Genomic DNA, 27763 nt, shown 5'->3' on the forward strand with positions numbered 1-27763 from the left:
CTCTCGGCACGCACGCCCCCCAGGGGGGAAAGCGCCGCCGCCTTGAAAGGGCACCCCGGCCTCGGAGGGGGTTTCCTCAGACGCGAGGGGCGGCGGCGCTGGCAGCTTCGTTCTCGGCCCGTGGGGCGCAGCGCTGGCGCCAGAGGGGACTTCCCGGCCACCTACAGGTACTGCCGTGCTGAGGGAGCGTCGCTAGCAGCCACGCCGGACTGCCGAAGAGGCTAGAGCCGAGGGGCTCCCGGGCCAGCGAAGGGCAGCAGCGGAGCGCGAAGGGCAGCAGCGGAGCACGGAGGGAGAGCCGGCGGGACAGCCTGCGGGGCCCGACGGCGCGCTCCCCGGTCGGCCAACGGCAGGCAGGCCCCGCGCGGCGGCCTGGGGGGCGGCGGCGGCGCCGTCGGGCTTCGGGGCCTCTGGGCTGCCAGCCATGACCTATAGGCGCAGCGGGGCGGCCTCGGTGGTGCTGAACGTGGGCGGCGCCCGGTACTCGCTGTCCCGGGAGCTACTGAAGGACTTCCCGCTGCGCCGCGTGAGCCGGCTGCACGGCTGTCGCTCGGAGCGCGACGTGCTCGAGGTGTGCGACGACTACGACCGCGAGCGCAACGAGTACTTCTTTGACCGGCACTCGGAGGCCTTCGGCTTCATCCTGCTATACGTGCGCGGCCACGGCAAGCTGCGCTTCGCGCCGCGGATGTGCGAGCTCTCCTTCTACAATGAGATGATCTACTGGGGCCTGGAGGGCGCGCACCTCGAGTACTGCTGCCAGCGCCGCCTCGACGACCGCATGTCCGACACCTACACCTTCTACACGGCCGAAGAGCCGGGCGCGCTGGGCCGCGACGAGGCGCGACCCGGCGGTGCCGAGGCGGCCCCCTCCCGGCGCTGGCTGGAGCGCATGCGGCGGACCTTCGAGGAGCCCACGTCGTCCCTGGCCGCGCAGATCCTGGCCAGCGTGTCGGTGGTGTTCGTGATCGTGTCCATGGTGGTGCTGTGCGCCAGCACACTGCCCGACTGGCGCGCCGCGGCGGCCGACAACCGCAGCCTGGATGACCGGAGCAGGTACTCCGCCGGCCCTGGGAGGGAGCCCTCCGGGTAGGACGCACTGCTTCTTTGCCCGTCCTGTCCGTCCTGTCGAGTCTGTCCGTCCCGTCCGTCGGTCCAGTCTCCGTCCTGTTTGCCTCCGGGAGGCCAAGCCAGGCCGGGTTCTGGGCCGAGCGCGGCCATAGGCGCGGCGAGCCAAGGGGTGGGTTGGTCCTCACTACCCCCCACCCCACCCCGCTTTCCCCAGCTCTAGCCGGCTCTGGTACGCCCACTAGACGCCCCTCCTGAGGGCGAATCGCCAGCCTTGGGGAGACGCAGATAGAGATGAACAAGCCTCCCATGTTTGTAGTTTACTTTTGAGCAAATTAGCAACCGGTTAATTAGATTTCTCTAAACTTTTATCGTTAGTATTCAACAATTTAACCTTGGGCTAAGAGCAGTTTGAATTATTTGCCAATTTCTGATGGTGTTTGAAAAGATGAAGTCTTGTTATCATGGTGTGGTCTGCTGTACACTGCCCACACACTCTATATACTCTGCATAACATTAGTTGTAATGGAATTTTTATAAAGGAGATTAATTTAGCGATAGACTCTAAATAATGGTTGTCCGTGCCCTTTTCCTCTTCTTTTCCTACCAAGTATGGAGTTAGCAAAGCACCTGTCCACCGTTTGTTACCAGATTCACACTGTAACTTCCGGAAGATCTTCAGGCTGGGGAGGGAAAAAACCATGGGAAACTGCCCTAAGTTCAGAAACAGTATCCAGTATTTAATGGTTTTTCTTTTCACTTTAGTAGGATGAAAGGAAAATATTTTGATCTTTCCTTTGATAGTGCTTACCTTTCAGTAGTGATAGCATACTTCTGTTTTTAGTACTAGTGAGTTTATTTTGCATATTTGGTGGGAGGAATAAACAGTAAAGTTGGGCTTTCAAGGGAGACAGCCTCTTTGGGCACAAACACAAAATTGTATCATGTGTTTTACCTTGGATCTTCTTTTAAGATTTACTCTCCATTCATTTTAAAAACTTGGTTGCTTGCCTGGTAATCTTTTCCTGATAGACATGTGCATGGTTCCACTGGTGCTATGTGCCCTGATACTGGAGTGGATTACTTCCACATAATATTCTTCCTTTGGAGAGTAAAGATTTTTATTTAAATTTAGGAAGTAAATAAACTATCTGGGACCATGGAGTCCATTACTGATATGCTATCTTGACATGAAATCTAAGACACATGCTTTGAAAGGAAATTAATTAGAAAACTCATTTTGTTTAATGTATTAGTTTCTGAGTTTTCAATTTACAGATAAGAATTACTTATTTGGTACTCCATCAGTACAATGAAATTAATTTATGTACTTATGAAAGAAATGAGAGACATGAATAATAATTTTAGGGGGAAAGAGAGAAAGAAACCAAAAAGGGAAGAGACAGATGGAAAAGAGGAAGACTGCAAAAGAAGTGAAGGAAGAAGATAAATGTTTAATTTGTGTATATGTATTTTATGTATGTATATAATTATTCACGTCAGAACTGTTTCCTAGATACGCAGATATTTCAGGCAGAGACATGTTTTTCTTGGCTTAATGGCCCAGTTTTAAGCTTCACTCTGAGTGTAGGTATATGAAAACCATTATCTGTAATCCCAAACAGATAAACTGAGGGATGACTGAATGACTTGAGGAGGCTGCACATTACAGAGGGAGCCTCCCACAGGCCCCCTCCAACAGACAACTAAGGTGGTACTTTGAGAATAGTGTCTCAAACCCTGTTTGCTTGTGGTTGCTGAAATTAGGCTTTCTTCCTAAAACATCTTTCTGATCATATTCTGATCATCTCCCAAATGAAGTCGGAACTTCTCTCTTGGCCTTCAAGGCTCTTTACCTTTGGTTTGTTTTGTTTTGTCTTGTTTTGTTTAGCCGCGCTGCGTGGCTTATGGGATTTTTAGTTCCCTGACCAGGGATCGAATGCTGGCCCTTGGCAGTGAGAGTGTGGAGTCCTAACCACTGGACGCCAGGGAATTCCCCAAGGCTTTTTAAAAATTTTTTTTTTATTTAATTTATTTATTTTTGGCTGCATTGGGTCTACATTGCTGCACTCAGGCTTTCTCTAGTTGCGGCCAGCGGTGTTTACTCTTTTTTGTGGTGCGCGGGCTTCTCATTGCGGCGGCTTCTGTTGTTGCGGAGCACGGGCTCTAGGCATGCAGGCTTCAGTAGTTGTGGCTTGCGGGCTCAGTAGTTGTGGCTTGCGGGCTCTAGAGCACAGGCTCAGCAGTTGTGGCGCCCAGGCTTAGTTGCTCCGTGGCATGTGGACCAGGGCTCGAACCCGTGTCCCCTGCATTGGCAGGCAGATTCTTAACCACTGGGCCACCAGGGAAGTCCCTCCCCAAGGCTTTTTGCCCGTTAACCACAATCTGCCTTTGTTGACTTACCCACTGTAATTTGCAAGCATCTTTTGAGTATCCGCTGTGTTCAAGGTACTCTCGGTATTCCAAATATTGTAACATTTTTGGGTGAGGAAACCGTGTCAAGCTGGCAATTGATGTAGGAATCAGAGGCACAATTGATCAACAATTGGGTTGAGCTGTTCTGGGAAGGTCTCAAGGTGGAAGAGGATGGAAACAAGCTGTCTTTGGAAGGTTGCAGAGGTTGTGCACTGCCCAACACTGGCAGGTGGTATCATTTATGTAAACTACAGTGTTTGAAACCTGTACAACCATGTGTACCCCACCTGGGAACAAAATACGGAGATTTTCCGGGTAATAGGAACATCTAGGGCCTAGGCATGACATTTGTATATTACGTTTAGGGAGTGTGAGTCCAGTGATGGAGTGAGAGATGGAGACAGGGCAATGTTAGAAGGTCTGGAATGAGAGGGAGAATAATTTTATTTTGCAGGCAGTGGTTAGCTGTTGGCAGGTTTGGGGTGAGTGGATCATGAGTATAAGGTAACAAATGTCATGAGTTGTACACCATAAATTGGAGATGGTGGAGACTGGAAGTAAGAGGATTAATTTGGAAATTTTTGCAGAGGGAGGGAATGAGAGCTTGGATTGCTTTCAGGTTGGTGAGAATGGAGATGAAATGACAACTCTGGGAGATAGTAGGAAGAATCAAAATAAATCCAGGGCATTGGAAGGATACAGGCTCAGGGACTGAGTAAGTGGATTTCCAGGATCTAGGAGCACTCCCTGCCACCTGCAGGCTCCATTTGTCCAGACCAGCCTGTTCACTTGCTCCTGAACCACCTGGATGTCCCTTACTGTGCAGTCAGTCCCTTTTAGATCATCCATCAAGCCCAACTCTGATTCTGTTTCCCCTTTGAAGCGTTTCCTGACTACCCTAGTAGATGTGATATTTCCTCCTGAGTTTCTTGAGAGACTGCTTACTTGTGTGACTCATTTGGCAGCTGTAATATCCTTCCTAGCATGGTGGTTATTTTTTTATATAACCATGTCTTAGCCACCAAACTAGATGAGATGAAAAGCCCTAGAAGGCATCTAAATTCTCTTATATTGTACTATTTATTATGATAGCATCTTTTAGAAAAAACTATTATTCAGGCACAATATATATCTATTGTTTATCTACATTTCAAAATATAACCTTCCAGGAATGTATCTTCTCTTGCATAGATTGAAGAGCTCTGTGGGTTAAGGCTGAGGCATTCAGGCGGTAGAACTCTTAGTTGAGGAGAATGGGATCCTGTGCTAGAATGAGAAAAAAGTCTGTTAAGTCAGGGAGTCATTATTTATCAAGTACTTACTGTGCAAAAGGGATAAAGATAAGAATATATGGTTTGGGGACTTCCCTGGCGGTCCAGTGGTTAAGACCTGACCCTTTCACTGCCAGGGTGGGTTCAATCCCTGGTGGGGAGCTAAGATCCGGGAACTAAGACCCCGTAAACCACTCTGCGCAGCCAAAAAACAACAACAGAAAATCCCGAGAACTGCTTAGTTCTTTTATGCAGCTGCATGACATTCCATTGTATGAATGTCCTATAATTTCTGGACACTTAACATTGTTTCTTGTCTGTAGGGAATGCTGTAGTGAATATCCTTGTACATGTACATTATTTTGCTTTCATGAAAGTATATCCATAGGATAAATGCCTGAAAGTAAGTCATTGGGTCAAAGGACATTTGTACTTGCCTTTTAAAAAATTATATATATATAATTTTTAAAAATTTTTATTGAAATATAATTGATTTAGAATGTTGTGTTAGTTTCAGGTATACAGCAAAGTGATTCAGTAACATATATATGTATTCTTTTTTAGATTCTTTTCCTTTATAGTTATTACAAGATATTGAATATAGTTCCTTATGCTACAGTAGGTCCTTGCTGGTTTTCTACTCCATATTTTGTACTTGTCATTTTCATAGATAATTCCAAATTGCTCTGCAAAAAGTTGTATCAATTTATACTCCCACCAGCAGTGTGTGAGAGACCATGTTTTTTCATACTCTACAAAGCGTTATTATACTTTTGATTTTTTTTTTAGTTATTTCTGAGATACACATTTTAAAGTAATAACTAGAATTATGACTTATAACATACCTATACTTTTGATTTTTTATCATGCTGGAAGGTGAAAAATGGTGTCTAGTAGTTTTAATTTATTTTATTTATTTATTTATTTATTTATTTATTTATTTATTTATTTTTGTGGTTCGCGGGCCTCTCACTGCTGTGGCCTCTCCTGTTGCGGAGCACAGGCTCCGGACGCGCAGGCTCAGCGGCCATGGCTCACGGGCCCAGCAGCTCCATGGCATGTGGGATCTTCCCGGACCGGGGCACAAACCCCGTGTCCCCTGCATCGGCAGACGGACTCTCAACCACTGCGCCACCAGGGAAGCCCAGTTTTAATTTATTTTGCCCTGAGTAAAAATGTGTATCTTTACATATATTTAGGACTCACTTATTTTACTTTTCAGTGAGCTGTGTAAATTTTGGCGATGACTTTCTTAGTTGGCGATTTTTAGAAAGAATTAAGAAATTAGCTCTTTGTTAATGACATAAGTTGCAAATATTTTGTTCTCTAATTTAGGACCCCATTCAAAGAAAACTACAGGGACTTCCCTCGAGGCACAGTGGTTAAGCATCCGCCTGCCAATGCAGGGGACACGGGTTCGAGCCCTGGTCCGGGAAGATCCCACATGCCGCGGAGCAACTAAGCACGTGTGCCACAACTACTGAGCCTGCACTCTAGAGCCTGTGAGCCACAACTACTGAGCCCAAGTGCCACAACTACTGAAGCCCGTGTGCCTAGAGCCCGTGCTCCACAACAAGAGAAGCCACTGCCATGAGAAGCCCCTGCTCACTGCAACTAGAGAACGCCTGCGCACAGAAACGAAGACCCAACGCAGCCAAAAATAAAATAAATTTTTTTTAAAAAAATAAATAAATAAAAGAAAAGGAAAAAAAGCCTCTGTGCTCCCAATACAGGGGGCTTGGGTTTAAAAAATAAATAAATAAATAAATAAATAAAAATAAAACATGGACCAGATATAAATAAGTTGTGCCTTTTACTTTTTGGTCCCTCAGTTTTCTCAGCAGCAGTGTTCTCTCTTTTTTTTAAACTTTTAAAAATTAATTAGTTAATTAATTTTATTTTTGGCTGTGTTGGGTCTTGCTGCACGCGGGCTTTCTCTAGTTGCGGCGAGCAGGGGCTACTCTTCGTTGTGGTGCATGGACTTCTCACTGCAGTGGCTTCTCTTGTTGTGGAGCATGGGCTAGGTGTGTGGGCTTCAGTAGTTGCAGCGGGTGGGCTCAATTGTTGTGGCTCACAGGCTCTAGACCGCAGGCTCAGTAGTTGTGGCGCACAGCCCTAGTTGCTCCGCGGCATGTAGGATCTTCCCGGACCAGGGCTTGAACCCATGTCCCCTGCATTGGCAGGTAGATTCTTAACTACTGCACCACCAGGGAAGCCCAGCAGTGTTCTCTTTTGAGTTTTAAATCTCTTTAGCATGCAAAGCCTTGCTGTAATTTTAATCTGTTCTTTAGAAATTTTATTCTAAAAGTTGCTTTGTGTTGTGAGACTTTGAGATGTAAAGATAATTAAATTTCTTTAGGTGTTATTTTAAACCCAAATTTAAAAAATGAAATAAAGATGAAACAGCAGGTGATAGAAATTTAAAACTCAACTGTATTATTTCTATTGCCTTTTAGGTCAATATTATATAAATTCAATAGGTTTTTTAAAGTACTTTAAAAATAAAAAGCAATATTTGAAACTGAAGATGAAAGTCTCAGTGCTTTTACTTTGCAGATAAGGTGGATATTTTCGGAAACCAGTAATTAATAGATCTCTGATAGGATTGAACATAACCCAGAACCTCAGTTAAAGTCTGTTCTTTCACAGTGGACTGTTTCTTTTAATATGTGTACAGTGTTTTTCTATCTGCTGCCAATTTTAGAATTCAGTGGAAACTTCCTTTGTTAATACCTTTTCTTTAATCAAAGTGCTTTTTTTCTCCCTTTTGGTAAGCAAGTTATTTTAAACATTATTCTTTTTTTTTTTCAAATGAAAACTTTGCTCATTGGAAAAAAGTACAGTTCTAAGTGTTACAGAGTAAAGAGTAAACATGCCTCTTTCTCCTGCATCCTATTACCCAGTTTCTGAGTATTCTTCCAGAAATTTTCTTTGCATATATACAAATATACACACTACGTATATATGAGTGTATATATGTGTATATCCACTATCAACATAATTATATATGCATATTATACAGATGTCTCTTATTTATTTATATATATATTTATTTATTTGACTGCACCGAGTCTTTGTTGCAGCAGGTGGGCTCCTTAGTTGTGGCATGCAAACTCTTAGTTGCGGCATGCATGTGGGATCTAGTTCCCTGACCAGGGATCAAACCTGGGCCCCCTGCATTGGGAGCATGGAGTCTTATCCATGCATCACCAGGGAAGTCCCTACAGGTGTCTTTTTATTTTTATTTTTTTAATAAATTTATTTATTTTTTATTTTATTTTTTGTCTGCGTTGGGTCTTTGTTGCTGTGCACGGACTTTCTTTGGTTGCAGCAAGCGGGGGCTACTCTTTGTTGCAGTGCGCAGGCTTCTCATTGTAGTGGCTTCTCTTGTTGTGGAGCACGGGCTCTAGGCACACGGCTTCAGTAGTTGTGGCACACGGGCTCTAGAGTGCAGGCTCAGTAGTTGTGTCGCACGGACTTAGTTGCTCTGCGGCATGTGGGATCTTCCCGGGCCAGGGCTTGAACCCATGTCCTCTGCATTGGCAGGTGGTTTCTTTTTTTTTTTTTTTTTTTTTTTTTGCGGTACGCGGGCCTCTCACTGCCGTGGCCTCTCCCGTTGCGGAGCACAGGCCCAGCGGCCATGGCTCACAGGCCCAGCCACTCCGCGGCATGCGGGATCTTCCCGGACCGGGGCACAAACCCATGTCCCCTGCATCGGCAGGCGGACTCTCAACCACTGCGCCACCAGGGAAGCCCCCTTACAGGTGTCTTTTAAATTTATAACTGGGATCATTCTATAATCTTGTTTAGCAATTTGCTTTTTTCACTTAACATCTAGGAACTCTTTCCACATCAGTTAATATAAATCTTCCTCCTTCTTTTTAAAATTTGTGTAGTATTCCATTGTATAGATGGGCCACAGTTCATTTACAAGTGTCTGTCCTATCAATTATAGTAATGGCTGTAATAGTCAGTATTTATTGAATACTTATAATGTGCTAGTCACTTGTTAAAGTTTTACAATTATTTTATCATCTAAGCCTCATAATAATCCTACAAGGTAGCACCATTGTTATCCCCATTTTATGACTGAGATTTAGATAGATTAAGTAGGATGTCAGACTCACATAGTGGTTAAGTCGTGACCTGGCATTCGATTCCCAGGTCCCTGCTCTACTCTGCTGTGGAATGGTTAGCTTGACTGTAGTTTTTCAAAAATGCAAACAGGAGTGCAGAACACAGTCTTTTTCATGTTTCTTTGCAAATTGGTATAAGTGCATATGTTGGATAAATTCCAAAGTGGAAAAATAGCTGGGGACTATTATAATAGCTGGTGCAGTGGTTAAGAATCCGCCTGCCAACGCAGGGGACATGGGTTTGATCCCCGGTCCGGGAAGATCCCACATGCTGCGGAGCAACTAAGCCCGTGAGCCATAACTACTGAAGCCCACATGCCACAACTACTGAAGCCTGCATGCCTAGAGCCCCGTGATCCTCAACAAGAGAAGCCACCGCAATGAGAAGCCTGCGCACCACAACGAAAGAGTAGCCCCCGCTCGCTGCAATTAGAGAAAGCCTGTGCACAGGAACGAAGACCCAACGCAACTCAAAATAAATAAATAAATTTATAAACAAACCAAAAAAACAGTACCTTATACAATGGGCTTTTAAAACAAATTGTCCCTATTTCTCATTTAATCTGTATAATTTATTTAAATGGTGGATGTTGGTGCTTTAACATTTCTACAGCAAATGCTCTAAAGAATTATTTTTAACTTAGGAGACTATTGAAAATAAAGCAAACTTCAAGCATTTTTTTAAAATGTGATTTCTTTATGCCAATCAAAATTTGTTTTCTTTGAATACAGTTACCAGAAACTTAAAAAGCAGAACAAATCAATCTGTGAAATAAAGGAAATACACGTTTTACGAAGGCAGAAGAAGAAGTTATGCATAAAACCATCATAAAGTCTTTCAGGCATGTAAAAAAATATAGATTATAGTACATTGAGCACCTGTGTACCTACCACCCATCTTAAGAAATAAAACATAAAAAGTACAGTTGAAGTCTACTAGGTGCCTTTTCCCCATTGAAATCACTTCCTTTTCCACAGATATAGCCACTTTCCTGACTTTGGTGTTATTATTTTATGCATTTAAAAACACTTTTAGGGAATTCCCTGGCAGTCCAGTGCTTAAGACTCTGTGCCCGCAATGCAAGGGGTGTGGGTATGATCTCTGATCAGGGAACTAAGATCCTGCATGCACAGAGCACAGCCAAAACAAACAAAGAAACAAAAACACACTTTTTAAAAAATTAATTTATTTTTTGGCTGCTTTGGGTCTTCATTGCTGCGCGGGTGCTTTCTCTAGTTGCAGCGAGCGGGGGCTACTCTTCATTGCGGTGCACGGGCTTCTCATTGCAGTGGCTTCCCTTGTTGCAGAGCATGGGCTATAGGGGCACGGGCTTCAGCAGTTGTGGCACGCGGGCTCAGTAGTTGTGGCTCACGGGATCTAAAGTGCAGGCTCAGTAGTTGTAGCACACGGGCCTAGTTGCTCCGTGGCATGTGGGATCTTCCTGGGCCAGGGCTTGAACGCGTGTCCCCTGCATTGACAGGTGGATTCTTAACCACTGCACCACCAGGGAAGCCCACACTTTTTTTTTTAAAGGAAGCGCATTTTAATCATTGCTCATAATTGGAATTAACGTAAACATGACAATTCTGAGTACAGCTACAAAAAAGTTCCTTAAGATAGTACGGATTCCCTGAAGAGAGATTTCTAATTGAGAAACCTGTCAGTAATCCAGGAAAGGAGGGACATACGGAATGTTCTGCCCCACAGTCTTCCAGGCTCATCCCAGAGCAAGGTGGGGCCCAGGGGAGGAGTCCAGACAGGCATAACGAGCCCTCCACTGGGATGACCCAGGCCCCAGGCCAGGGCATGTGTTGAAGGGGCGATGTGGGCCAGGCAGAAGGCCATGATTCTTCTCCTTGCCGAGTTCCACAGGGCTTCAAGCCTCTACAGGGTTTCCGCAGCTTCGGGGTGTGGGTTGGGAAGCGGCCTGGGCACTTGGAGGCGATCTGGCTGCGTGTTTTTTGGCCTCCGCTGCTGCTGGCATCTCCTGGCTATTCAGGCCCTATTGTGCCCTGTGGTGTTTGTCTTTGGCCTCTTCTTGACGGGACTGTCGCTCCATCCTGGATTAGCCACTGGCTCCTGGACGTGCGGGTCTCACCAGTGTTTTTGGCCGCTCTCCACCTGGGGACCGTCTACATGTCCGGTGCAGGCGTGACGTGGCAGCCCACATGCACAGTAGTGCATGTTCCCACAGAACTGGGGGCTTTGGCAGGAGGGGCGGCTCAGCGCAGGGAAGTTATCCAGAGCCCAGGCCCAGGCTTGTTCTCAGTTCAGGCCCAGTGGCATGTGGGGCTCTGGATGTGCCCTCCTCCAAGACAGCTATTCCAAGGTGTAGTATGCGGGGGCTTCCATGGCTTCAGCCTCCTCACCAGGCAGGGACGCCTAGCAGGTCTAAGCAAAGGGGCAAATCAAAAACACTTTTAATATATGCTTGTACATACATATGTATTTACACATAAAACATAGCATTGTTTTTGCATTTTTAAAACCGTTTTTAGGGACTTTCCTGGCGGTGCAGTAGTTAAGAATCCGCCTACCAATGCAGGGGACATGGGTTTGAGCCCCAGTCCGGGAAGATCCCACATGCTGCGGAGCAACTAAACCTGTGTGCCACAACTACTGAGCCTGTGCTCTAGAGCCCGTGAGCCACAACTACTGAGCCCACGTGCCACAACTACTGAAGCCCACGTGCCTAGAGCCCATGCTCTGCAACAAGAGAAGCCACTGCAATGAGAAGCCCGTGCACTGCAACGAAGAGTAGTCCCTGCTTGCTGCAACTAGAGAAACCCCGCATGCAACAACGAAGACCCAACACAGCCCCCAAAAATAATAATAAATGAATAAATAAATAAATTATTTTTTTAAAAAAGAAAAGAATTGGGGGAGGAAAGGACTTGGGATTAGCAAATGTAAGCTATTTTATATAGGATGGATAAACAACAAGGTCCTACTACATAGCACAGGGAATTATATTCAATATCCTGTGATAAACCATAATGGAAAAAAATATTTAAAAAAGGAATGTCAGGGCTTCCCTGGTGGCACAGTGGTTGAGAGTCCGCCTGCCGATGCAGGGGACACGGGTTCGTGCCCTGGTCCGGGAAAATCCCACATGCTGCGGAGCGGCTGGGCCTGTGAGCCATGGCCGCTGAGCCTGCGCGTCCAGAGCATGTGCTCTCCAACGGGAGAGGCCACAACGGTAGAGGCCCGCGTACGGCAAAAAAAAAAAAAAAAAAGAATGTCAAAAAATAAATAAAAAAATAAAAAGAGAAAGTAGAAAAAAAAAGAAAAGAATTGGTATCAGTTTTTATAAGATGATCATGTCTGAGGAGGATGGTCTCTTGATATCATTTCTTTTTTAAAAAATTCTTTTACTCATGCATTGCCAATGAAATTTAAAAAAGAAGGAGTAGAACCCATCGGTAGTTGTATATGGATTGGGAACAGATTAATTCTTGCAGTGAGTTGATCTTCTTGCATCATTATTTAGATGGATTAGTGTCTCTTTGGAGTGGAGGTGAAGGTGCTGGGGGAGATTATTGTACCTGCAGGATGAAGGGCGCCCACCTGGAGTGGAGAACGCTGGTGGCCTGGATGGGCAGGTGTTGATGGGTCTGGGTTTCTGTTGCTCTCATCTCTGGGAAGTTTTTTAGTAGTGAGAACCAGAACCGCAGATTTTGGGTCTCTCCACTTGTTATGTGTAGGTTCACCTAGAACATGGTGGTTTACTGAAAACTCATTCCTCAGCATCTGGTGAAGAAAAGCTGCCCTGGTGTCCCCGACTTTGAGAGCATCTGGTAGAGATACACACAGAAATGTGGATGGTTTCTTCAGAGGCAGCCCAGAGCCAAGTCCTCGATTACAGGGTAATGAACACAAACACTGAAGCATGGTGTTGATGAAATTCTTTTCATAATTTGGCTCTGGAAAGATGATTTCTGTCTTTTCATCTGTTAGGAAAATCAAGAGACTGGTTCACAGCAGCCATCTCTTTTTTGTTTGTTTGTTTTTGTTTTTGTTTTTGTTTTTGCGGTATGCGGGCCTCTCAGTGTTGTGGCCTCTCCCATTGTGGAGCACAGGCTCCAGACGCGCAGGCTCAGCGGCCATGGCTCACGGGCCCAGCCGCTCCGTGGCATCTGGGATCCTCCCGGACCGGGGCACGAACCCACGTCCCCTGCATCAGCAGGCGGACTCCTAACCACTGCGCCACCAGGGAAGCCCGGCCATCTCTTGTAGTAAGATTTTGCTGGGTGGTTTTCTTTTCTTCGCTTGCCTCGAGGCATCTGCCTGGTTCCCTCCGACCCACACATCTCTCCAAGGTCCAGGATGGTGTTGAAGGTCTGCTCAGTCTTGGGCCATCTGCTCATATCCTTGCAGCTGTAGCTCTTTGTGCCCTTCACAGCCAGCCAGTGGCAGGGTCTTGTTGAAGTCTTCTGCCATCTATCCCCCATTTCATTTCATTGCATTATTTCGTTTCATTTCATTCCCGTCATCTGCCAGCTTGGGCCCTCCATTTCTCTTGCCTGTGTCACAGCCTCCTGATTGTTCGCACCCTCCAGTCAGCCCATAAACATCTGCCCGCTGTATATTCCCACAGTACACTTGGCCTCTTCCCAGCTCACAGGCCTGGCAATATGCCCAGCACATGGTAACCTCTTAAGAAATGCTTATTCAACAAATGAATCCACCTGTTGCCAAATCTTTAAGGGGTTCCCTTTGCCTTTAAAGCTATAACTTGACTTTGAAAATCTGTCAGCTTTGCCATAAGGCTTCAGTGTTGCCATAAGGCTTCCAGCCATAAATCCTACAATCACGCCTCTCTCCACTGCACATCTCACTTGGCAGCCCAGTGAGGATCCCTGTTCTCTGCGTACTATGCATTCAGTTGTGAGAATTAAATGAATTAATATGTATACATTTACAGAAGAATGCTTGGTGCTTGAGTAAGTACCTAATGTATGTTTTTGTTTATTTTCATTACTGATCTAGAGTACAAGATAAAAATGTATGAGTGGTATGGATTTTTTCTTTCTGTAAGGTAATTAAAATACATAAGAAAAAATCAAGTTTGTTTTTGTTTGTTTGATTCCTGCCTTTTTCCCCCATTGAACTTGTGGAGAAAACTTTTATAAGGACATGAAAGAGACTGTAGAGAATTTGGTGGACGGTGATGTAGTTTGTTGGAGATTTTTATTACACCACGTATCATCACACTGTATAGGCCTGCTAGAAATGCCTCATACGTTCAAGCCTGAAAACTTGGGGTAGGAAGGGTGCAACTTTTCTTTTTGTGCTACTCCTGGGGCTGTGCTGGTTGATTCAAGCCACTGACAACTTCATCATGGTGATTGCTCTTCTAGTTGGGCATGCTTTTCACTTTTTCTTTAAAATTTTTCTTAATTGGAAAAATAATATGTGCACATGGTAAATCATTTAACGGCACAAAAGGTAATAAAGTAGAACGTGAGTTTCCATCCTGCGGTCAGGCTCCCTCCCTAGAGGCAGCAACTGATATTAACAGTTTCTTAAGTATCCTTCCAATATACGCAGACACACACACACACACACACACACGCACGCACACACACAATTAGAGCATAATATATGTACTGGTCTGCACCTGTACATCTTGAAGACTGTTTCACATCAAAGCTCAGGAATGCACCTTAACTCTTTTTCGTGGCCACATGGCATAAGGTAGAGTCATAAAATTTCCAATGTCAATTTCATATGGTTCAACCTAATAACTTTAGGAAGTACATTTATGTAATCAATCTCCTCTGGATAGATGTTTATATATTTTTTTATCCTTGGGTATTACAAACAGTGGATCTCATTGTACATATTCTTATGTAAATATGCAAGTGTGTTTGTAGGATAAATTCCTAGAGTAGGTGGCTGGGTTTCATGTGCAGTATAAAGCTTGATAGGTTCTGCCAATTGCTCTTTTAAGTGGTTGTACCGGTTTATGCTACAGCCAGCAGTGTGTGAGAATATAGGCAGAATTCTTGGGAGAAGAGAGAATGAAAGGATGGAGCTTCCATTCTTGCCTTCTCTTTGCACTCAGGAAAACACTGACATGATCTCCTTTTGAGTGTGAAGGGAAGACCACAAGCCCGGAGATGGTTTGTAATAATGATAATTATAGACACGATTTATTGAGCACTTACCATTATTTCATATTAATTCATTTAATTCTTAAGACAATCTGAGAGATAGGTCTTACTGTTATTCTCATCATTTAACCATTGAGGAAAATTCAGGAAGAGAGATTAAATAGCTTATCCATGGTTTCACAGCAAGTTACAAGTGGAGAAGGGCTCCTTGCTTCAAGAGCCTCCTATCTTCTCCCCTTCGTTGGACAGTTTCATGTACGTATTTTTATTTTGGGTAAAAAATACATAACATAAAATTTACCATCTTGCAATTCTGAAACTGTGTTAAGAACCAGCAGTATGAAAAATGCTACTCTAACACATAAACCATGGAGACTAAGAGATTGACATATGTAATAGTAACAACATTGTCATAAAAATCATTAGCACTTTCAGATGTTCCTTAGTGCTTCAAAGCCCAGTAGATCCGTGTTTTATTACCTGTGCCACTGCAATTTCTCAGTTGTGTGATCTTGGAAAAGATGTTTGACTTTTTAACTTCAGTTTTGTAATCTGTAATATGGAGATATTAGGGGAGATACCCGTTAAACAACAACTTGTCTTTTTCCTCTTCCCTCAGCCCCTGGTAACCACCATTCTATTTTCTGTTTCTCTGAATTTTGACTGCTTTAGATACCTCCTATAGGTAGAATCATACAGTCTTTGTCTTTGTGTGTGTGTGAGACTGGGTATCTTTCACTTAGTATAACGTCCTGAAGGTTCATCCATTTATTAGCATGTGACAGGATTTTCTTCCTTTGTAAAGCTGAATAATATTCCATTGTAAGACTGTGACACATTCTATTTACGGAGTCATTCATTAATGGACATTTGGGTTGCTTCCACCTGTTGGCTATTGTGAATAGTGCGGCTATGAACACAGGTGTGTAAATATCTCTTTAACACCCTGCTTTTAGTTCTTTTGGATATATAACAAGAAGTGGGATTGCTGGATGATATGGAAGCTCTGTTTTTAATTTTTTTTTTTTTTTTTTTTTTTGGCGATACGCGGGCCTCTCACTGTTGCAGCCTCTCCCGTTGCGGAGCACAGGCTCCGGACGCGCAAGCTCAGCGGCCATGGCTCACGGGCCCAGCCGCTCCGCGGCATGTGGGATCTTCCCGGGCCGGGGCACAAACCCGCGTCCCCTGCATCGGCAGGCGGACTCTCAACCACTGAGCCACCAGGGAAGCCCTGTTTTTAATGTTTTGAGGAACCTCCGTACTGTTTTCCACAGCTGCTGCACTATTTTACAATCCTACCAACAGTACACAGAGATCATCAATACTTGTTTTCTGGTTTTTGTTTCTAATAGGTATTCTGATGTGTGTGAGGTGATACCTTCGGATTGGTTTTGATTGCATTTCTCAGATGATTAGTGATGTTGAGCATCTTTTCAAATGCTTGCCGGCCATTTGTATACCATCTTTGAGAAGTGTCTGTGCAAGTCCTTTGCTCATTTTTACATTGGGTTATTTGATTCTTTTGTTGTTGAGTTGTAGGGGTTTGATATGTATTCTGGATATTAATCCCTTATCAGATATACGATTTGCAAATATTTTCCCCTGTTCTGTAGCTTGCCTTTTCACTCTGTTGATTGTGTCTTTTGAGGCACAAAAACTTTTAAGTTCGATGTAGTCCTATTTGTCTATTTTTTTGTTGTTGTTTGTTCTGTTGGTGTCATAGCCAAGAAATCGTGGCCAAGTCCAATGTCATGAAGCTTTTCCCCTATGTTTTCTTCTAGGAATTTTTAAAAAACTTGTTTTAGGTCTTACATTTAGGCAGCTAATCCATGTTGAGTTAACTTTTGGACTTGGTGTAAGGTAAGGGTCCCACTCAATTCAGCACGATTGTTTGAAGAATAAATTTCTTTTTATTTATTTATTTTTGGCTGCACTGGGTCTTCGTTGCTGCACCTGGGCTTTTCTCTAGTTGTGGCGAGCGGGGACCACCCCTCGCCGCGGTGCGCAGGCTTCCCCTTGTGGTGGCTGCTCTTGTTGCGGAGCACGGGCCATGGCACGTGGGCTCAGCAGTTGTGACTTGTGGTCTCTAGAGAGCAGGCTCAGTAGTTGTGGCACACGGGCTTAGTTGCTTCACGGCGTGTGGGATCTTCCTGGACCAGGGCTTGAACGCATGTCCCTTGCATTGGCAGGCAGATTCTTTTTTTTTTTTTTTTTTTTTTTTTGTGGCTGCATTGGGTCTTTGTTGCTGCGCACGGGCCTTTCTGTAGTTGCGGCGAGTGGGGGCTACTCTTCGTGTGGTGCGCGGGCTTCTCATTGGGTGGCTTCTCTTGTTGCAGAGCACGGGCTCTAGGCGCACGGGCTTCAGTAGCTGTGGCTCGCGGGCTCTAGAGCGCAGGCTCAGTAGTTGTGGCGTACGGGCTTAGTTGCTCCACGGCATGTGGGATCTTCCCAGACCAGGGATCGAACCCGTGTCCCCTGCATTGGCAGGCAGATTCTTAACCACTGTGCCACCAAGGAAGTCCCCTCAGCACCATTTTTTGATGACAGGCTTCAGTTATCCCTTAAAGCTCCCAGAAGAGCCATTCCAGTCCTTCAAGTTCTGTCAAAGTCACTACATTGTACTGGACAAAAAGCTGTTGAGCACTTGTATGTCTGATGGGAAGTAAGGGCAGGAGATACAAAGATGAATAAGGCAGGGAACTCTCAGGTGATGTGATTGCTCTATATCTTGATAGGAGTTTCAGTTATAGAGGTTACACATTTGTCAGACCTCAGTGAGTGTGCACATAAGGTTTGTGCATTCCATTGCATGTAAAGTTCAAATCAAAAGAAAAAAATGAAACAAATATTGAACTCTGGTTAATAATATGCACTCTGAGTTTTTTAGATGGAAGTGCACCGATACCTGGATTTATTTTAAAATGCATCCAAGAAAGAAAGGTTAATAGATGGATATAGGGGTGAATAGGTGATAAGCAAGTATATTTAAAATATTAATTAATTTGTTCCATGTGTGAAATTTTTCACAATAAAATGTTGAGTGAAAAAGATGAGAAGTTAGCACCCAGAGGGAGACTGATCTTCACCTCATACAACATAGTTAATGGCTTTTTATGTCCTGTCCTAGTCTTTTTTGCAGGCAGGAGGGGATGGTTAGCACTAAAAGCATTTGTTCTCCTGTGGAGCCTGTTTGTAAACCTCTGAGTCATTGCCGGAAGTGCCTTCTGTCATGACGGATCAGTTAGGGGAATTAGAATGACTGATGATTGCCAGCAATTTTTGAGCTCCTCCAGTGCCTACGGAAGGGAATACATTTTACATCGTAACTTAGTACACAACTATATGTAACTGAAACAAAAGTTTTATGAAACTATACTTTGATGCACACTAATATTTCTATTTAATTTCCCAAAAAAACCCTCCATCAATTTTGATCCATTAATGGGCTAAGAACCAGCAGTGTGAAAAATGCTGCTCTAATACATCAACCATGGAGACCAAGAGATTGACGTATATAATTTAATATTAACAATGAACATTGTCATAAAAATCATTAGCATTTTCAGATGTTCCTTAGTGCTTCAAAGCCCAATAGATCTGGGTTTCATTAGCTATGCCACTGCAGTTTCTTAGTTGTGTGATCTTAGAAGAGATGTTTAACTTTTCAGCCTCAGTTTTGTCATCTGTAAAATGGGGATATTAGGGGAAGGACACACTCCATAAAGTTCTTGAAAAGGGTTAAATGAGATGATGTCTACAAAGTGCTTAGCACAGTGCTGAACTGAAAGGTCTCTCTCTCTCTCTCTCTCTCTCTCTCTATATATATATATATATATATATATATGTGTGTGTGTATATATATATATATATATATATATTTAGCTGTGAATTCATGAGCTTCTATTTGTTTGGGCCTCAAAAGAAATCAGAATGGGCTTCAAAGGATTCTGGTATCCTCAGTATCTTCTTCCGTTCTTTTTTTCAGTTTGATTTTTATAGAAGTAGCCCTCGGAGTGCCCAGTCATTTGCTGTAGTGCTCAGTAAAACACAGCGCTTAAGTTTTCCAGCAGTTGCTGGAGGTGGCACTGGCAAGAGTGCCATTTGGAAACATGGGGAGTTTTGGCAGGCTTAGTGGTGTTTGTTTTTGGAGAATGCCTTGGCATAATCCTGGGTGAAAGAGGGATGCCTGGGGTTTCTCACTTATTCATCTCCTTAGCGTGGAATTCTGGATAAATTGTGTCTGACTTGGGGGGTGGGCAGGAGGAGCCCCATGGGCCTCATTACAGATGGGTTTACCTCTTTGAAATTCCCTTACTGAGAGATTATTTAGTGTCATTTGGATTTCCTCCTTTTTAATCTGAACAATTTGGCTGCTGGTGGAAGTAATTAGCTGAAAATGTTCTGGTGTTTTTGGCACAATTAAAATTTTTACTCTTCTTGGGCTTCCCTGGTGGCTCAGTGGTTGAGAATCCGCCTGCCAATGCAGGGGACACGTGTTTGATCTCTGGTCCGGGAAGATCCCACATGCTGCGGAGCAGCTAAGCCCGTGCACCACAGCTACTGAGCCTGCGCTCTAGAGCCCGCGAGCCGCAACTACTGAGCCCGCCCCACGACTACTGAAGTGCAGCCAAAAATAAATAAATAAATTTATTTAAAAAATCTTTTGGCTGTGTTGGGTCTTCGTTGCTGCGCGCAGGCTTTCTCTAGTTGTGGAGAGCGGGGGCTACTCTTTGTTGCCGTGCACGGGCTTCTCACTGTGGTGGCTTCTCTTGTTGCGGAGCACGGGCTCTAGGCGCACGGGCTTCAATAGTCGTGGCGTGGGCTCAGTAGTTGTGGCGCACAGGCTTTGTTGCTCCACGGCATGTGGGATCTTCCCGGACCAGGGCTCGAACCCGTGTCCCCTGCATTGGCAGGCGGATTCTCAATCACTGCACCACCAGGGAAGCCCCTACTCTTCTTAATTTAATAGAATCTTAGGACTTTATTGCTGGGAGAGCCCTTAGAAGATCAGAGTGAGAAGAGCAGCAGGGCTCCCGGCATCAGGTCTAGTGCTCTTGCTCATGTCTGGCTAGAGAAGAGACAGTACTTTAGCTCGAGAACTGATAAAAACCACAGCCGATCAGAGAACACTATTGCTGTGACTGCTTTGTGCTCTTGCAATCCTTTTTGAGTGTGTATCTTATTACTTACTGAATTTACCAGTTTATTACTTAGGATAGCAACCAACTTAGAAATTCTGGTGGCTTAACACAACAAGGATTTATTGGTTGCTCACATACCATGTCCCATGTCCAATCAGAGTCAGGATGGGGAATGTCTGTCTTTCTTTGAACATATACTCAGTGACTTGAGCTGGTAGGGACCCCACCATCTTGGAGCCACTTAGGACACATGCCTTTCAGGTTGCCGTGGCAGGGAAGAGAATTCACACCTACTCTTCCATGCCTCTGCCCAGAACTGTAGTCATTTTGCCCACAGCTCATAGATCAGAACTGGTCATGTGACCTTGCCTAACTGCAAGGGGCTAGAAATATGGGGGAACATATGGAGTATTTGATGAGCATTACCAGGGAGAAGGGATGCCTTTAATATGTTTATTAAAACTGAATATTGAAAAAATGCAGCCTCCTATCTTCTAGATCTACCAAGTTTCATTACCCTCCCAGTTTTCTAAGCCTCCAGGTTCATAGAGGTCATTATGACAGCAGCGTTTCCTGATTGCCTGGTGGGGATAGAGAAGCTGCTGCCAACCACAGAGTAATGGGGTCTCTGTGCAGAACAGCAGGTAATACAATAGAGAAAGAAATAGGGGCAGCTGTGACCTCATCTGCTGATCTTCCTCACTGGGCGGTAGGTTGGATTACTTTCACTGTGGGCTGTATCTTCTTGCTTAGTTTGTGTGTAGGCTGAAGAATAATCCCTCCCTCCCCACAAAAGATATCAGGTCCTAATCCTTGGGAACCAGTGGATATTACCTTATATATCAAACGGGATGTTGCAGATATGATTAAATTAAGAATCTTGAGATGGAGGATTGTCCTGGATTATCGCAGGGGCTCTGCATGCTATCATGTGTATCCTTATAAGGTGGAAGCAGAGGGAGATTTGGCATGGTGAGCACAGAGGCAGAGATAGGAGTGATGTGGCCTCAAGCCAAGGAATGCCAACAGGAGCTGGAAGAGGCAAGGAATGGATTCTCCCCTAGAGCCTCCGAAGGGAGTGGGCCCTACTAACACTTGATTTTGGCCCGATGATAATGATTTTGCACTTCTGACCTCTGGGTATGTGAAAAAATAAATTTCTGCTGTCTTAAGCCGCCAAGTTTGTGGTAATTTTTTTGTTGTTGTTGTTTTGTTTGTTTGTTTTTGCGGTACGCGGGCCTCTCACTGTTGTGGCCTCTCCCGTTGCGGAGCACAGGCTCCGGACGCGCAGGCTCAGCGGCCATGGCTCACGGGCCCAGCCGCTCCGCGGCATGTGGGATCCTCCCGGATGGGGGCACGAACCAGTGTCCCCTGCATCGGCAGGCGGACTCTCAACCACTGCGCCATCAGGGAAGCCCTGTGGTAATTTTTTCAGCAGCCACAGGGAGTTAATATACTCAAGTTACCACTTTCTTGTTGGTCAGTGGTTCTTGCCCTTCTGACCAGTGAGGAATTGGGACTGGAGTGAATACTGGGGAACCAAGTGACTGGGGAATAGGGTGAGAGTGAGAATTTTCTTTCTGTACTCTTTTTTTTTAACCTTTGAAATTTAAACCATGTGAATGTACGACCTATTCAAGACATAAATCAAATTAATCTCTATGGCCCTAGGAACCTCCATAGTAGGGGAACATGGTTAATTTTATTTATTCATTTCCCTGAGAAGCATTCAGTGCAATCTGTGTTCTGTGCCATGCACTTTGGGTACTTCTTTTCAAAATGTTGCCCCACAGACCTTACCATCCCACCTGCTACATTTTCTTCTCTCTCCATCATACTTCTCATGTTTGGTTCTAGGTCAATAGTAAGACAGAATTATGTGGAGAAAAATGAATGATGGTATAAGGACTGTAACTTTAAATTTGAATTTTAAAATGTAATTTAATTATAATTTTTAAATGCCATGTTTAAAACATTTTATTAGTCATATTTGTACTGTACTGTACAGACATGTACTGTAGTGCATTTTCTTTTCTAAAGCTACTGCATGAAATAACTGAAATAAAAATATTTACAAATAAAAAAGTGTAATTTAATTAAAAATTACCTTAGCATTACCTCTCACTCTGGGTCAGGGCTTCCTAACCACTGTGCTGAGGTTTAATTCCTCAGCCTTGGGGAGTGTGGGGCGAGGCTGGTGGCTTCCACTTCAGGAATGCTACCCCTTGACGCCAGTAGGCTATGTAGGTAATATTCTTTTCAACGTGTGCAGTGACATGGAAGGGTTGGTAAATACTGCTCTAGGTTAAATGTGGCCCTATATTTTATTTATTTATTTATTTATGGCTGCGTTGGGTCTTCGTTGCTGTGCACGGGCTTTCTCTAGTTGCGGCGAGCGGGGGCTACTCTTCGCTGCGGTGTGTGGGCTTCACATTGCGGTGGCTTCTCTTGTTGTGGAGCACGGGCTCTAGGCTCTCGGGCTTCAGTAGTTGTGGCATGCGGGCTCAGTAGTTGGGGCTCACGGGCTTAGTTGCTCCACGGCATGTGGGATCTTCCCGGAGCAGGGCTCAAACCTGTGTCCCCTGCATTGACAGGCGGATTCTTAACCACTGCGCCACCACGGAAGTCCATGGCCCTATATTTTAAAGATACATGTTGAATCAAAATAGCTATGGAAAACAAACAAACAAACTTGTTGGGTCTTAGTGATTGTTTTGCTCCACTGCAGGATTCCTCAGCCTTTTTTCCACTGTAACGCTTGTGATGAGGATGGTCATGACCTGGTGCTCTCCTGGTGAGGGCACTGGCATTCCTGAAAAGCCCAAAAGGCAGGCTCAGATTCAGTGTCTCCCACACAGCCTGTAGGAAAAAAAAATACAGTAACATTTTCGGAGATGATATTGAGTTCACTCCTATTTACCAAGAAGTAAATCATTGAAAACTTGGGTGTGTCCACTGTCTGTAGGAACCAAGTCCTTCTGACCTACCTAATACCTTACATCACAGTAGAGAACCACTGCCCTCATGGAGTAACATTTCATAGTGTGGCGAGCTGAGTATAAGTTAATTTCAAGCCACCAAGTAAGAGATAGATTTTTTTTTTAAGTATTAGTGACAACAAGCAAACAAATGTTTTTTTCAATGCTATTACCTGCCATATATAAATAAGAACTTCATTAAGTTCAGTTTTCATTTGTTGATGTATTTGTTGTTCTGTTGCATCCCGGTGAGTCTGATGATGTTGGTAATGCCGTCTGTTCTTTTATGTTTTCTGGAAAGGTAACTAAATGTGTATGTCAGTGTAGTACTATCTGAAGAAATCTGAGAGCTATTAAAATGCTTAAAAATAAAATGATCAATTCTTCTTTTGTTCTCTTGACAGGATAATTGAAGCTATCTGCATAGGTTGGTTCACTGCAGAATGCATTGTGAGGTTCATCGTCTCCAAAAACAAGTGTGAGTTTGTCAAGAGACCCCTGAACATCATTGATTTACTGGCAATCACGCCGTATTACATCTCCGTGTTAATGACAGTATTTACGGGCGAGAACTCTCAACTCCAGAGGGCTGGAGTCACCTTGAGGGTGCTTAGAATGATGAGGATTTTTTGGGTGATTAAGCTTGCCCGTCACTTCATTGGTCTTCAGACACTTGGTTTGACTCTCAAACGATGTTACCGAGAGATGGTTATGTTGCTTGTCTTCATCTGTGTTGCCATGGCAATCTTTAGTGCACTTTCTCAGCTTCTTGAACATGGGTTGGACCTGGAAACATCCAACAAGGACTTCGCCAGCATCCCTGCTGCCTGCTGGTGGGTGATTATCTCTATGACTACAGTTGGCTATGGAGATATGTATCCTATCACAATGCCTGGAAGAATTCTTGGAGGAGTTTGTGTTGTCAGTGGAATCGTCTTATTGGCATTACCTATCACTTTTATCTACCATAGCTTCGTGCAGTGTTATCATGAGCTCAAGTTTAGATCAGCTAGATATAGTAGGAGCCTCTCCGCTGAGTTCCTAAATTAACGCATTGCAAATCAAATCTTGCATACACTTCATTTGATCGAGTTGACGCTACTTCATATTCATGCATTTCTCGTTGGGTGAGCACTGCAGTGGTACTGTCATCACCTTGGTAGAGTAAAAATTGTCCTTCCCAGCTGAAGGGGTAAAGCAGTTTACTTATTATGGAGTAAATATGATTGAGACTGCACAGGAAAAGGAATGACTCCTAGAGTAAATTTTAGGATCCTGTTTTATTTAGACTTGTCTCTTCCTTGCCTTGAACAATTACATGTTTCGTGTTTGTTGTAAAGTATATTATTTGAACATTTTAAAACCGAAAGCTACTATTTTCCAAATGTTTTTCCGTCTTGTGAATGCAGAGGAAGCTTGGAAGTTATAGTGTTTTTTGTTGGAGAGTAACATTTTCATTTCTAAATGTTTTATAATCTCTCATATCAATGTCAGAAGTACCCTGGAAACATATGTCAGATGCAGGAAGTGTTTAACAACTACTTTAAAAATTTGGCCACATTTTAAACTGTATAGTGGAGCTAGTAGATACAAGCAAGAATAGTATTTGAGAAACTTCTCCAGCATATTTCTCAATTATCTGATTTGTGTTTGCTTCTGTTATTCACCTTATCATACAGCTTCATATGGAAGGTTGAGTGTGTTCTTCCTTTTCCATTTTGGATTTCTTTTTTCTCTGTCCTGATATGACTAAAAAGAGTATTTGTATTGCTTATCATTTTATTGGAGTTCATTTTATTTGAATTCATTGCTGTTACTAGGTGAGAATTATCCTAAGATTTGGATGTCCAAACAAGATTTCCAACATTAAAATGATAATGGAAATAGTTTGATATTACAACCCATACTTATCTTCTTCTGCTCTTAATTTTTTTTTGCCAAACACCATGGCTTTAATAAGACTTAAGATGAAAGGATATTTACGTAGCCGTTTTATACCAAAGTCATACTTAGATGTTGTCACTAGATTATCACAAGAAAAGAAATTATTTCCTTACTCTTGGTTGCTGTGTAGCCAAGCCAGTTTTAAGTCAGCTAAAAACAATGAGTACATAATTATTTGGGCTGATCTTCGCCACTGTCAATTACAGCTATGCCAAAACTTCTTGTAACAATATTGAATAATATGCCATACTAATCTGGCTAGGTTATTAGGACTAGATAATGTAAAACTGATGATTGTTTGCTGCTGAATTTTAGCAATCTGAATTAGGATTTTGCTTTGTTAACCAGTTGCCGTAAAGCCGTCAGTATAGAAACACAAAAAATTAAAGTCATAGATTCATGAATAATTTAATGTTACACACTGTAATTTAGTGGGGGTGGGAGGGGGAGCAGAGGAGTTGGAAAGGGGACCTGGATATATTTATCAAAGAAAGAGTTACCAGACGTGTTCATTAAAGGAATATTAGCCGTCGTCTAGTTCCAGCCTCAAGCAGTATGGGTAGAAAACCAGGGCAAGAGAGGATATGACCGTGAAGGAGTTGGGGCTAAAACCTAGATCTCTAGGAACCTAGCCCAGCACCTTATTCTTAACACACCTCTGGGTTTTAAGAAAAGCCTTGAGAAACCACACTCTTTGCTGTTGTCACTGCTGAGGTAATAATAGCGAAACCATTCCTTTTCCCTAACTTCCTTTCCTGAATTTAAGTGATATTTTGGCCATTAAGACTGTCGCCCCATCTTGCCTACTATTGCACACTGGTATGTTACTTATTACATACTCAAAATAAGCTCTGTTATTTATTGTATTTCAATATATTTGAAATAAGTAGCATGGATTTATTTTTTCTTACCTATTTTGATTAAGGCTTTGTGATTTATGCAAATAACAGGCAGGTGATAGCACCCCCACATTACTAACAAGAATAAGACAGCCAGCAATTTTTCTGGCACTGAGAACTCTTCATGAGAATGTATGTCTTATCTCCCCAAGTAAAGTATAACTATCTTGAGGGCTGGGATCCTCTCTCTCACACACACCTTCATGTCCCCACAGCATAGGTGGTAGACATAGACTTGGGCACAAACTGTTGACTGATTTGGGAAGAGAAACTGCTTTTTGAAGAGACAAGGAGAACTGTATACCTGTATGGGTATGTGTAGAGTCACACATGTAACTACACAAGCAGACTTTGAGGCTGCCCTTAAGTAACTAGTAAGAAATCTCTTGTTGGTGATGCCAAAGTTTTCGTAAGACCAGTTCTCATAAAGGAGCATGTTAGATAAATGCTAATGTCAGTTCAGCCACCCGTGTAGTAAGGATGATGGTGAGACCTGATAGAATAGTTCATTCATGAGTGAAAAAAATATATATCATGGATGTTGTAGTTTTTTAGGAACAGAGGCATTTTCTTATAGCTTTCCCTGAGTTACTGCCTTAAAAAATAATAATTGAGTAACACTTCTTTCATAGTTGTACTTTTAGAAATTTCTCATAACTCAGTCTTCATGGCAGAGATGCTTTCATTAGGACCTATATTAGTCTCAGTAAGTCAGGTATCTTAAATTGGAATGCCCAAGGAGGAAAGAGGAATCCCGAATGTTTGTTCTCATTGTACCGCCTGTGAGCTTGTGTGACTTGATCTTATAATATATGACTTGCTTTTTATCCTCTTAAGTGGGATTTTTCAGAATTAAAGGTCCAAAATTAGGAAACATATTTGAAAGTAAATGTACTCTAACAATTCAAGGTCTTCTTTATCTTTTATTTATTTAATTTATTTATTTTTGGCTGCATTGGGTCTTCATTGCTGCGTGCAGGCTTTGTCTAGTTGGAGTGGGCAGGGACTACTCTTCATAGCAGTGCGCTTCACTTGTTGCAGAGCACAGGCTCTTTATGACTCTTTTGTTATTGCTGGTTGCTACAGTTGCATTTGCTTTTCTCCTGGGTTTTGTAGTTACTTGTAAGCACACGTTTCTAAATTCTTACTTTCTTAAAAATGTGGAAATGTATTCTTTCATGGTGGCAGTAAGTCAAAATAATATTTCCTGTTTTTAAACTTTTGTCCAGATGTCCTAGGTCTCCAGTGATCTGGGAGGAGGAGAGATGGGATTAAGTTGGATGTTGGTATTGGAAGAATTTTCTCTGTTGGCTTGATATTTTCTAGAAGCAGCTTATTTTTCCTCTTTACTATAGAAATGAAAAATAAAAAACTGAAAACTCCTAGCTCTGTTTTGCTATTAAGCATATATAACTCCAAATTTAACGCATAGCTTCACAAAATATTTCCAGCGCCCTCTGACCCTACATAAAAGTACATTCACTTATGGTATGAAATATACATTCCAATCAAATGTGGTATAAATATGTCATAGGGTCATAGTAAAGTACAACTAAAGGGCCCTGGAGACCTTCTGGTTTACCTTGCCCCTTCCTATGTCCTTTATCCCATCTACATGTTAGCAGCCAGGCCGCTGTGCTCCCACTGGGTTGTGATTTAGCCGTCGTCACCCGTAGGGAGACCAGCTTACCCTGGTTTGCCTGGAACTTTCTTGGCTTTAGCACTAAACGTACCCCCATCCTGGGAAATTCCTTAGTCTCAGGTGAACTGGACACTTGGTCACCCTAGTGTCAG

General features: G+C 43.4%; 1 protein-coding gene across 2 annotated transcripts; it reads left to right on the forward strand.

The window, feature by feature from the left end:
* On the forward strand, positions 1-26065 carry KCNG3 (potassium voltage-gated channel modifier subfamily G member 3). 2 transcript variants are annotated; one of them, XM_033419190.2, is made up of 2 exons: positions 1-1089; positions 23531-26065. In XM_033419190.2, the coding sequence occupies exons 1-2, from the start codon at positions 425-427 to the stop codon at positions 24174-24176; spliced, it is 1311 nt and encodes a 436-aa protein (XP_033275081.1). In that variant the 5' UTR covers positions 1-424; the 3' UTR covers positions 24177-26065. The 2 variants fall into 2 exon arrangements, with proteins under 2 accessions (XP_033275081.1, XP_004265065.1); XM_004265017.3 differs by having other exon boundaries at positions 1-1056.
* The last annotated feature ends 1698 nt before the right edge of the window (positions 26066-27763 follow it).

Source organism: Orcinus orca, chromosome 13 (assembly GCF_937001465.1).
Source record: "Orcinus orca chromosome 13, mOrcOrc1.1, whole genome shotgun sequence".
Lineage (NCBI taxonomy): Eukaryota > Metazoa > Chordata > Mammalia > Artiodactyla > Delphinidae > Orcinus > Orcinus orca.